Below are 12,555 nucleotides of genomic sequence, written 5' to 3'. Positions count from 1 at the left end.
TCTAAGATCGTGTTACCATGACTGATCCTGTGCCACCACCTCCTGCCCTTTAAAAATCTTTCCAGTGGGTTTTGTATTTCCTTTATTCGGGTTTTGTTCAATCTCTACAGTCACTTCCTAGGTGATAGTTTGTTCTCTAAAAATAAAGTAAACTCACATAACATTGCATTTGCACAGAGGGGTCCTTGTATCTCCAGAAGTACCCCTGTTTATTCTGAGGGAACTCACTTTGTGCTAGGTGCCACATGTGTGCTGGAAGCGCTTACATGCTCTACGGGCCCTTATATGAGCTGTTGACCCACTTTGTTGGCTGAGGGTGCTCAGTATATGCCTGTGCACCTTTTATTTGCCCTCTGGGTTTGCAGAAGGACCATCTTTGTGTTAGGTGCCACATGCCTGCTTGAAAGCACCTTTATGCTCTACGACCCTTCGTATGAGCTGATGCCCCCTTAATGGACTGAAGGCTCTTAGTATGTGCCTTGGTGCCCACTGTGTACCTTATGGGTGTTCTCACAGAGCCCTCTTTGTGCTGGGTGCCACGTGTGTACTAGGAAGTGCTTGTCGCTCGATCACCCCTTGTATGAGCTGATGGCCCCTTCTTGGACTAAAGGCTCTGAGTATGTGCTTTGGTGCCCACTGTGTACCCTCTGGGTGTGCTGAGGAAGCCCTCTTTGTGCTGGCTGGCACACTTGTACTAGGAAGTGCTTGTAGCTCCATGACCCCTTCAATGAGATGATGGCCCCTTCTTGGACTGAAGGCTCTGACTATATGCCTTGGTGCCCACTGTCTGTCCTCTGGGGGTGCTGAGGGAGCCCTCTTTGTGCGGGGTGCCACATGTGCACTAGGAAGTGCATGTAGCTTTATGAGCTGATGGCCCCTTCTTAGACTGAAGGCTCTGAGTATATGCCTGTGTGCCCACTGGGGTGCTGAGGGAGGGTGTACCAGGAAGTGCTTGTAGCTATACGACCCCCTTATGTAAGCTGATCTCCCCCTTCTTGGACTGAGGCTCTGAGTAGATGCCTGTGTGCCCTCCATGTGCCCTCTGGGTGTGCTCACAGAGCCCTCTGTGTGCTGGGTGCCACGCGTTTACTAGAAAGCACCTGTATGCTTTACGACCACTTATGTAAGCTGATGGGCTTTGAGTATGTGCCCTCCATGTGCCCACTGGGTGTGCTGAGGGAGCCCTTATAGTGCTGGGTGCCACACGTGTGCTAGGAGGCCCTTGAATGCTCTACAACCCCTTATGTAAGCTGATCCCCCCTTCTTGAGCTGAGGGATCTCTGTATGTGTCTTCTAGCCCTCTGGCTGTGCTGAGGGGTCATCCTTGTGCTGAAGGGCTCGTGTTGATGCTGATTGTCCCTGTGAGTACAGGGTACACTGATTTCTACTGCACTGATCTCCACTGAACTGATATCCAGTGCATGGATTGAGAACCCTTTACACAGAAGACAGTAAGCCCATCTGCACTGCGGCTGTAGCGCTCGCTTATTTTCAATTGTTTTCTAGCGCTTGACTTTTGTTTAAAAACTCACTTGCTTTTAATTGGGGAATTGCTTTTGGGGGGAACTCGTCTTCTGGTGAATATTTTCGCTGTCTATGGCATAGGGCAGCCGGTCCCCGGTCCATCACGGTCACCTAGCGACCGACTGCTGATGAGGGACACGGCTCCTCCCCCTGCCTCCGTCATTTCATCTGACGGCACAATATTTAATCAGGATGGACGCCCGGCCGCGCAGCGGCCGCGTGCAGCGGACGCGCCGATGGCGCGCCAAATGCAAGCCTGTCTGCGCCCGTCAGCGTCCCGGAGGCGGCCGGAGCCGGGAACTCTGCTGGTCTGAATCCATTTTTAAATAAGGTACTTACATACGATAGGGAAACTCTTTTGAAGCTGAGTTCCTCTTCTCAGTGTATGAAAGCCATAAACATTGAGACTAGCTGTCTCTTAACAGGGTGCCAATATTGTAGCTGGGGTGACGCTAATGACATCTTAAACATAATGCCTGTGCATAATATACAAGGACTGGAAGAGCCGGATGTTATATTTAAAAATCAACAATACATCGAGGCCCTACTTTTAAACTGCCATTCACTTAATAAACATGCCTTACACATCTATGATATACTATCTGAGACTAAACCTGATTTATTGTTTCTGACGGAAACATGGCTGTCTGTCTCGGAATATCCGACCATAGCTTCAGCCATTCCCACGGGTGGTGAACAACCATTACAACGCAACTATAACAACGACATACCATTACCACACAACTATTACAACACAAGTCATTACAATGACTTGCGCTGGGGGGCGCTCTAGGATAGGGAATAGTTTAATTTACTATCCAACACCTTCCCTGCTATCCACGGGGACTGGAGTTGGAATAGTAAATCAAACTACTCACTATCCAGCACCCCCCAACGCAAGTCGTTGTAACGACTTGCGTTGTAAAACTTGCATGGTAAAAGCATGCGTTGTGAAAGCATGCGTTGTAATGACATACATTCCCCCGGGTTATTCTATTATAAGGAAAGATCGTGCTGGAAGCAAGGGAGACGGCATTGCCATTATCAGTAAAGCGGACATAGCCATTACTTGTATTCCCGTGGAGGAAATTGAAGGGGCGGAATGTTTATGTTTTCAGGCCACTTTGTCCCCCCATCAGTGCCTTGCGGGAGTCCTTGTGTACAGACCCCCAGGGCATGCAGGAGCAGTTTTGAAGTCTATTGCCGATTTTATCGCTCCAATGGCCCTTCGATTTAAACGCTTCTTCTTTTTAGGGGATTTTAACATGCACATCGATCAACAGGACACTTCGGAGTCTTTCTCCCTGTTGGAATCCCTGGGTGCGCTCAGTATCGTGCCATATATATCGGTCCCCACGCATGAGAAAGGCCCTACTCTTGATCAGGTTTTTTGCAAATTGTTTAATCAAGACAGAGCCCTTCCTACCCCTATTTGATCAGTTTTAGGTTACCAAGGGCCAGATGTAGGTCGCCAATTACCGGTCGGTAACGGCTGGTATTTGGGATTTGGCATGTAGCGGGCTTGTTATTTACAGAATCGTTATATTTACCGATTCGGTGAATTTACAGAATCGGTAAAATACCGAATCGGTAAATTTACCGATTCTGTAAATCAATATGTAGGTGGCACTGTAATCAGTGCCACAAGCCCGTACCGAATCGTTATTTACCATGGAATACTATTCCATGGTAAATAACGAATTCCAGTGTACATGCACATCTGTGCATGTACACCTGTGCCATGTAGCACACAGACATGCCCTAAGGGCATGTATGTGTGTCACATGGCACACAAGGCAGAAACAGGGGTGCAACAGGGTGTCAAAGTGACACCCTGTCCCCCTTGTAAAATCGGTAATTTTACTGATTCGGTAATTACCGAATCGGTATTTGCTATTGAATCCTATGGGCTTCAAGGCCCATAGGAATCAATGGCAAATACCGATTCGGTAATTACCGAATCGGTAATTACCGATTCTTACCGATTCGGTATTTTTACCGAATTTTTTACCTACATAGTAATTACCGAATAGTGAATACCGAATCGGTAAAATTCGGTATTTACTATTAGGTAATTTGCTATTACCTACATCTTGGCCCCAGAGTGATAAAGCAAGCTCGGGCTGAGGTTAAGCAGCCGTCCTCCATCTCCAGACCTCTTTATAAGATCACCCCAGATGCTCTTAAATACGAATTAGACCTTCATCCACCTATGCTCACTGGTGACATAGATCTGGATGCTGAAGCTCTGGTAAAATGGATTGCAAGAGGCACTTTGTCCCTTGCTCCTCCTATCCCGTGCCCCACTAGAATAATCAGATCTTCAGCTCCCTGGTTTAATGACACCCCACGTCAGTGCAGAAAGGACTGTAAACGTTAGAAAAGAGCTTGGAGGAAGGATTTTAAGGCGGAAAATAAAAAGAACTATAAAGAGGCTTTGAGAGGCTACCACAAAAAGATACAGGTAGCTAAGAAGAATTTCTTGGCTTTAAAGATTGACTCTGCGGGAAATAAAAGCAGAGAGATCTTTGACATTGTCAAAAGCTTCTCATCGCCTAAGGCTGCAACCAGGCTCGCCTCTTCCTCTGACGAGTGGATTGGGAGATTAGCCAATTTTTTTTACACAAAGATAGCAACTATACAATCCTCGTTTGATGGTTCAGACATGAAACATGTGCTGGCCACTCAACGGGCTGTCCCCCAGTGCCAGGAAGATGGGTTCTCCCTCGCCATCTTTCCGCCTATGCCCCTAGAGACATCCCTGGCAATAATGAAGGGTCTGAAATCTGGCTCGCCTGCAGATCCATGCCCGGCCAAATGTTTGGCTTAGATGGCAGAGTTATTGTACCCCACTGTAAACCATGTTTTGAACACGTCCCTCTTTAACAGACTGGTCCCAGTAGGATGGAAGAGTGCAAAAATAATCCCTTTATTAAAAAAACACGGCAAATCCCACAGTCTTTACTAACAATAGACCCATTTCTCTTCTGTCTTTTTTTGCAAAAACAGTTGAAAAATACGTCCACACAGTGATCAGCAATTTTGCAGAGGCTAACAATCTGTTTCATCCGAGCCAGTCTGGTTTCAGGCAGAATCTCAGTACTGAGACGGTATTATTGGAGGTATCTGAATCTATCAAGGAGACCCTGGACGCAGGTGGCAAAGCAGTTCTGGTCCTCTTGGACCTCTCTGTGGCGTTTGACACCCTGCCCCGCGGCCACCTCCTGCAGAGATTGAGGGAGTGTGGGTACGAGGGCACGGTGTTGAAGTGGTTCGCTTCCTTCTGAGAGGGTAGAAATCAGGAGGTCTGGTCCCCTCCCTTTTCGGCCAGGGTGCCGACTTTGAGTGTGGGAGTGCCACAGGGCTCTATTTTGAGCCCTGTACTTTTTAATCTGTACATGGCCCACCTAGCTACTCTGGCTGAAGAGAACGAGGTTACAATAATATCATATGCCTATGACACTAGATCAACGGGGAGAAGATCAACAAGTGCCTGAAAGAAACTTTTGCCTGGTTCAAATATAACCATCTGAAATGTAATAATACAGATAAGTCTGAAATCATTTTCTTCGGCTATAACACCTCCTTTCCCCCCTCCCCCTCGGTGGACGTCTGGAAACAATGTTGGCCTAAAGACATGTCTCCTCCCCAGGCCGTGGTCAGGACTGTAAAGAATTTGGGAGTAAAAATGGATGACGCCCTCTCTATGGTACCTCAGGTTCAGTCGGCAGTCGGGACTGGTTTCGGTCTCCTGAAGATGCTCCAGGGGCTTTTATTTCTATTACGACCGAGCATAGAAAAATGGTCACTCAGGCCCTTATCATCTCAAGGTTGGACTATGCCAATGTCCTCTATTTGGGCCTCCCGGAGTTCTTACTTAACAAACTGCAGGTAGTGCAGAACGCGGCAGCCAGGGCTGTTCTGAGTTTTGGGCCTAGAGATCGGACCTCCCGCCATCTTAAGAATCTGCACTGGTTACCGGTGCTCAGTAGAATCCGCTTCAAAGCTCTGGTCCTAGCTTTTAAGGCCCTGCATTGTATAGGAGCAAAATACATCTTCAGAAGAGTCTCTTTCTATGTACCTGGGGGATCTTATGGTCACACCTAAATATCTTAGAGCCCGCAAAGGCGGTCGCTCCTTTCAAGTGCAAGTGGCTGGACTCTGGAATAAGCTGCCTCTCCCACTTAGGCAAGTCACTAACCTGCTTGCCTTCAGGAAGCAATTGAAAACTTGGTTGTTTCAACAAACAACATAACCCTTTCCGTCCTCTTCGGGTTTTTTCTTTTTCTCTCTCTTTCTCTCCCCTTGCATTTTGGTGCTCTCTGTCTTAAGCGACGGGACACTCTATTGAGTAGCTGTGTGCTCTAGAAATCTATTTTAACATAACATAACATAACATTGCCAGGGCCTACATATGTGGAGGGACCGTTGCATGTGTTTGAGGGAACCCTTGCGTGCTGAAGGGCAGACATGTGTGTGCTAGCTGATGAACTGTGGTGTCTGCTTAGGGGGTCCGGGTATTTTCAGACCGGAGTATGTGCCAGTATGACATGTATATGCCAAAGGGTCCCTGTGTGTGACCAGAGCCATTTTGAGGCACCCTGCACACGCTGCAGGGCTCTGCATGTGCTGGACATAGGCTGTGTGTGCAGAGGCTCCTTGTGTATAAGCTCTGAGCCCCCCTGTGGTATAGAATCCCAGAGAGTGTTCGGAGGGGCCTGCCTGTGCTGTGGGGGACCCTCTATGTGCTGAAGCAACCTATGTGTAAGAAGGACCACTGTGTGTGGACTGGGCCTACGTGTGTGCAGTGTCCCATGTGTAGTGGCTGAGCAGCCCCCCATCAGGCGAGGGGCTATTGCTTGTGCTGAGAGTTACACTGCATGGGGTTAGGGAGCCTGAGTATGAGGGCCAGCATCCTATAAGTGGAGAAGTGTGGCTCAATGTTTAGAGCGGCAGACCCTGATGCAGAGGTCTAGCCCGGGACCAGGGTTCAATTCCCCGCCTCGGCAGGTCTTGAGCTCAAAAATTCCACGGACCTGATAATTCTCGCCTCGGTGCCTATTCCAATCATGGAGTCCCACTCTGCAACTCTGGGCAATAGCTTGCATAATCTCCACAACGGCCCCCACAACGCTAGGATGCCTGGCTTCACCTTGGGGGTGCCCAGGAGTGGACACCTCACAGGGAAAGCTAGGATGGGTTCCACAGTGATATTCGTACAAGCGCTTTGAGACCCTTGCGGGTGAGTAGTGCGCTATACAAGTATCAGTTTACATTTTAAGTGCAGAAGAGTCCCTGTATGTGCAAATATGCCTCTGTGTTAGCTACGTGCCTCTAAATGTGCTGCAGGTTCACCTGTGTATGCTGCGGTGCACAGAGCCCCTGTGCCCTGTGTTTGTGCCATAGCGCCTGGATGCGCACCCCATGGAGAAGCTGTATGCGCTAAAGGGCCCCTGTGTGAGGGGCGAGAGCCACTATGAGATGAAACGCCTTTGAAGGTGCTAAGGAGCCCATGCCTGTAATGAAGTGGCCCCTGTGTGTGTGTTGAGGGGCCCTGAATGGAGTGAAGTGCCCTATAAGTGCTAAGGGGTTCCTGCAGGTGTAAATATAGCAGTGTGTGTGCCATGGCCCTTGTTTGTGCTGAGGGAACCCTGGGTGTGCTGATGACCCCCACGTATACGCCCTATGGAACCCTTGTGTGTGAAGTGTGCAGCCCTGTACATGCCTTCTAGATCCCCGATGTGTTCTTGATCAAACCCCCTTTATGTGCGCATTGGAGACCCTATATGCATTCTGCGATGCACCTGTGCGTTATGGAGCCCTTATATGTGTGATGCAGCTCACGGGGCCCTGTAGTAGATAACCTCTCTTCTACATTTTAGGTGGCCCTTGAAAAGGCCTTTTATTTGGGGTCCCTGTATGTGCCTTCTGTAACCCCTGTGCGCTACAATACACGTGTGCGACAAACCCCCTACATCTGGGATATGGAACTTCCCTCGCTGCCCCTCTGTGCGCACTATGAACACCTTACAAGTGAGGCCTGTGTCTGCTGTGTGGACTACATGTATGTGTGTTACGGGGCCCTCGATTGGACAAAGTGGAGCAACTGTAACCATGCTGGAGCACTCGTGTGTGCTTGTTATGTGTGCTGTATGCACGCTATGGACCCCATGTGTGTGTCATCAAGCTCAGGTATGTACGTTTTAAAACCCCTGCATGTGCAGGAAGGGACCCTGTATGTGCATGAAGAATGCCCTGTGTGTGTGTCACGGAGCTCCAGTGTATGTATTCATGAACATCTGTATGTGCCGGTTGTATGTCAATACAACGCGGGCTTTTACCCCGCATGCCATTACAACGCGGGCATTACAACGAACGTCGTTACAACGACTTTCGCTGGAGGGCGCTGGATAGTGGAATAGTTTAATTTTCTATTCCAACTCCAGCCCACGTTGACAATAGGGAAGGTGTTGGATAGAAAATTAAACTATTCCCTATCCAACAGCGCCCTCCAGCGAAAGTCGTTGTAACGACGTTCGTTGTAATGCCCGCGTTGTAATGGCAGTGCGGGGTAATCCCCGCGTTGTTATGGCTGTTCTCCGTATGTGCCCTATGGAGACGTTGCATGTGACCTATGCAGTCATTGTGTGTTTTGAAGGCCTTGTACGTGTACTCTGGCGCCCAGAATGCGTGTCTTGGTGCCCTTGCAAGTGCACCATTGTACTCCTGTTGGGCTCACCCAACCTATGTTGCATCTGGTTCCTGCTAAATAAGTGTAAACCGCACGTGCAGCTTGAAAAATGAAAAAGAGAGCAGTTCTAGGAGCACCAGAGTTGCAGGCTGCACATAGGTCGAATCTCACATTAAGAAAAATGTAACTGGGCAACAGTATGAGCGTTAGACTGTGTTTAAAAGAAAAGACATACATGTTTGCCTTCAAAAGGCCATATTCAGCACCTTTGTAAATCATCTGTAAGCCTTCACTATACGTTTTGCACAACTGTAAACCTGCACTAAACGTGTTGCACCCTGCTTAGTATTCAAATCTTTTGCACAGTATGTGAAAAGTTTTTCCAGTTACATTTAAAAGGTAACATTAGCTTAAAGGCCACGTGCAGTCGATGCAACAGGCTGCATTTTTAAAGTGCAACTTTTTGTCTACATTTCTAACATGTTTCTAACTTTTGCTAAGAAAAAGCTACAAACGTAATTTTTGGAACAAGTAGGTAAACACATATGAGAAAATCGGTTGAAACGTTAGATTTTGTATAATTCTCACTATTTATCACTATCTATAGGACTATTGTGTGTGTTCATATTTCTTTTCTAGATTTTGTCTAATGATAAGAAAAAGGCATGATACGTTGCCGCTGGCGGGGCTCCCTGCGGCTAGCGAAGATTTGCCAACATTCACATCTCATTACCTCTGAAGCATCTGGCCTTCTGCCAAGCTTTAAAGGCTGGGGCATAATGGACCCAAAATAGGGAGCTCTCCTCCTTTCAAATCTTTTCACTGTCAACATAATCTATGACACTTGCTCCCTAAGGTCTTTCCAGCCTCGTTGGAACCCGTCCAAGAAGGGAAACATCCTTTACCACGCAACTTTTACCACGCAGTGCTTTTACAACGCAGGTTTTACAACGAAAACCATTACAACGCATTGCACTGGGGGGCGCTCTAGGATAGGGAATAGTTTTAATTTACTATCCAACACCTTCCCTACTATTCACGGGGACTGGAGTTGGAATAGTAAATTAAACTATTCACTATCCAGCACCCCCCAAAGCAATGCGTTGTAAAGGCTTGCGATGTAAAACTTGCATTGTTACAGCATGCGTGGTAAAAGCATGCGTTGTAACAACGTACATCCGTCTAAGCAGGATGGGGGAAGCCAGTGTATCTTGTAGGTCCCCACATCTGGGGTTCTTCATTTTGGGTCAGTTTAATCCTTAATTTGCATTCTTTTCTACTGAATTGGTTTGCATTTTTAGCTTATTACTTGTCAGCATAGGCACTTGTAGAGCCCAAACCTACCTAGGGAATACCCCAGCTCTTCAAAAGGCAGGGAGCACCAACATATGATTCTGCATTGTTTACAAGAGGCAGAGTTTTCATTGGTAATGGTTCTGTAATGTTCCACATAAGACTCTCTCTGAGGAAGACCAGGCTGCTTGTCCCAAGACATCAGAAATGAGCCAAGAATTCCTCATACAAACCTGCTTATGTAATATGAAACAGATTGTTGTGCCTTTGTGGGATCTCAGCCACAGCTCACCTCAAACTGCACCTCTCTCTTTCACAGTTTAACAATCAGGTTTCCTATACCCTGTGTGCACAGTACAGGGCCCCTGCATGAGCACTATGGAACCCTGTTTGTGCATTATGAAGCACTGATGTGTGTATTATTAACTTCTGGAGTATGCTATGGAGGCCCAGTAGATGTATTTAGGAGCCCCTGCACATGCCTCTTGGGCCCATGTATGTGCATTATGGAAGCCTTGCTTATGGCGCCCTTATTCCTGCAGGGGAAACAACCTTTACATCGCGTTCATTAGACCGCGATGCCTTTACAATGCGGTTGTTACAACGGCCGCGTTGTCACAACGTGATGCCATTACTACGCAAATCATTACATCGACTTGCAGTAGATGGCGCTCTAACCTAAGGAATAGTATAATTTACTACTACGACGCCTTCCCTACTGTTGCGTAGGCTGGAGTTGGAATAGTAAATTATACATTCCTTATGTTGCAGCGCCATCTACGGCAAGTCGATGTAATTACTTGCGTAGTAATGGTATCGCGTTGTTACAGAATGCGATGCAATTGCATGCATTGTAGCATGCTATATTCCTGTATCTATCCTGTGGATCTCCTGTGTCTTTCCTGTGGAGTCTCTGTGAATGCCCTGTGCACACTAGTATGTTGTCTATAGGCTGCCTGCATGTTTTGATCTCATTCTTCGGCCCATCATGGCTATTTCACATGTTTTCCAGGGCTTTGCGATACCCTGCGGACAAAGACATTTCTTCACCGATGTACACTACAACTCTGCACCGCCACTGGCATATATTCTATGTGAGGCAGAAGTGGACCTGGCGCAACATCCTTCCTCGAAAGGGGTGGGGCAGTCATCGCAGTGGTCCTTTGAGAAGCGGCACAGAGTTGAAGCCCACGACAAGTGCATTTTTAGTGCAAAATTACTGATATGGACAGATAGCTGACATGGCAGTGGGTAGAGCTGCTCACTCAAGGTCTAGATGTCGCAGAAGGTGCTCTATTGTACTAGTAAGCATCCAGTACATGAGCCAGAAGATGGCCATTGGACAATGTCATCTCTTCTTGACCAGTCTCTGGACATAAATTGGAAACTTCTCAGGTGCTGCTCTCCCATTATAACCTGGACATACACTCCTGGCCAAAGGTGCTTGTTAACAATAGTGTCTTTGGCATGATTGAAGATGTCTCAGGTTTTGTGTGCTAGTCATCAGGCAAGTTATACCAGAAGCAGTTAGACTTGTTTCTCCCACAGTTTGCAAAGAGAGGATGGGGAAATAATTATACATTGAGACCTTTACCCACCCTCATCCCAAAACATTTAAAGTGGAAAGGAGAGAGACCATCTCTGATGCTGCACACCATTATCGGACCATGTCTCCAGACTGTCGCTCAGGCTAACAATGCAGTAGGACTGTCATGTTTCCAGTCGCAAGGGGTCAGCACTCGCTGGACACAGCGGACATCTTTGTGGCCTGGGAGGTGTCCAGTGATTGGTCCGTAGAGGATGGAGAGATCAGAGTGCTGAACACCGCTGCGTCGTCGTCTTTGCGTGGTAACCCGCTGCTCTCCTTCTTCTTGTGGCAGGGCAATGAGGCGCGTGAGAAGAATGAAGGGATGCACATCAGAACGCCGCTTCCAGCCAGAATGAATCCACCACAGACGATAAACGAGACTCGAAAGTCCCCAGTGAGGTCCCTGAGGAATCCTGTAAACAGTGATCAGGGAGACAAAGATAGAGATGTTTGTCAGACACAAGGACTGCAGACAATGAGTCACCTGGCCAAACTCCTCTCACTGTCTATCAGGTGTCTTGACTGTCCCTCCAAGCCCCTCCTAACTCTTCTCAAGCACCTCCTAATCTTCCCCGTCCTTTCACATTTCCCCATAAACACTCCCAGGTTTTCCCATCAACATCACAACTGTCTGCATCTAAGCTACTTCACATCCCCTTCAATCTCCTTCCAGTGCTACCCCAACTGCCCAGCTCCTTCTAGTGCCCTCTCATCCCTGCCTTAGTTCCTTCATCTCATTTCTGCATTCTTGAAGTCCCCTCTCCTCTTAATTCCAGCCCACCACATCACAGAGGCATATCAATTTGAGATTCTCAATTAGAGAATCGCAAATTGAGAATGCAATTTCAGGGTGGTAAGGGTGTCAATAGGACACCCTTTTGCACCCCTCAAATTAACATGCGTGCACATTTGGCCCACACACATGCCCTAAGGGCATGTATGTGACCCACATGGCACTTCTAAAAATGCCAAAAAGTGCATTTTTCAAAGAAATCGCAAAATACCACCAACCTGAAGTTGGAGGTATTTTGCGATTCCTTAAGCCAAAATTCGCACAACTTGGGTGCTTCCTACATTGCATTTAAGGAATCGCAATTTGCGATTCCTTAAATGCAATAGCAAAATAAGGAATCGCAAATTTTGCAATTTCTTATTTTGCATGTGGGTTTTTGTTTGCTACATTGCACACTGCCCTAATTGCGACCGCAAATGCTGAAATTCTGCGAATTTCAGCATTTGCGAGGGCAATTAGGCTTCCTACATATGGCCCCAGGTGAGCTATTGCCCAGAGTCACATGATGCTGAGCTGAGCTGCCGCCAGTGCCATGGATCGAATTGTGAGCCCCACGCACCAGAGTTAGCTGCTCTGGCCACTGCACCACACCTCTCGTTCTAATGAGAGAAAAGGTGCGTTCCACGACTAGACACCACCTCTGTGAGAAGGGGAAAAAAGGAAAAA

At 47.6% G+C, this 12,555-nt stretch overlaps 1 protein-coding gene across 1 annotated transcript in view; it reads right to left on the bottom strand.

Moving 5' to 3' along the window:
- Positions 1–10,295: 10,295 nt before the first annotated feature.
- Positions 10,296–12,555, bottom strand: part of LOC144799709 (monocarboxylate transporter 13-like) — a 119,420-nt gene continuing 117,160 nt past the window's right edge. Inside the window, exon 6 of the mRNA XM_078671214.1 lies at positions 10,296–11,509. Coding sequence (XP_078527340.1) covers positions 11,241–11,509 — 269 coding nt within the window. The 3' untranslated portion in view covers positions 10,296–11,240. The remainder of the gene's footprint in view (positions 11,510–12,555) is intronic.

The sequence above is a fragment of the Lissotriton helveticus genome, chromosome 12 (genome assembly GCF_964261635.1).
Source record: "Lissotriton helveticus chromosome 12, aLisHel1.1, whole genome shotgun sequence".
Classification (NCBI taxonomy): domain Eukaryota; kingdom Metazoa; phylum Chordata; class Amphibia; order Caudata; family Salamandridae; genus Lissotriton; species Lissotriton helveticus.
Note: the sequence above shows the minus strand (reverse complement) of the source record. Positions and strands in the feature narration are given on the sequence as shown.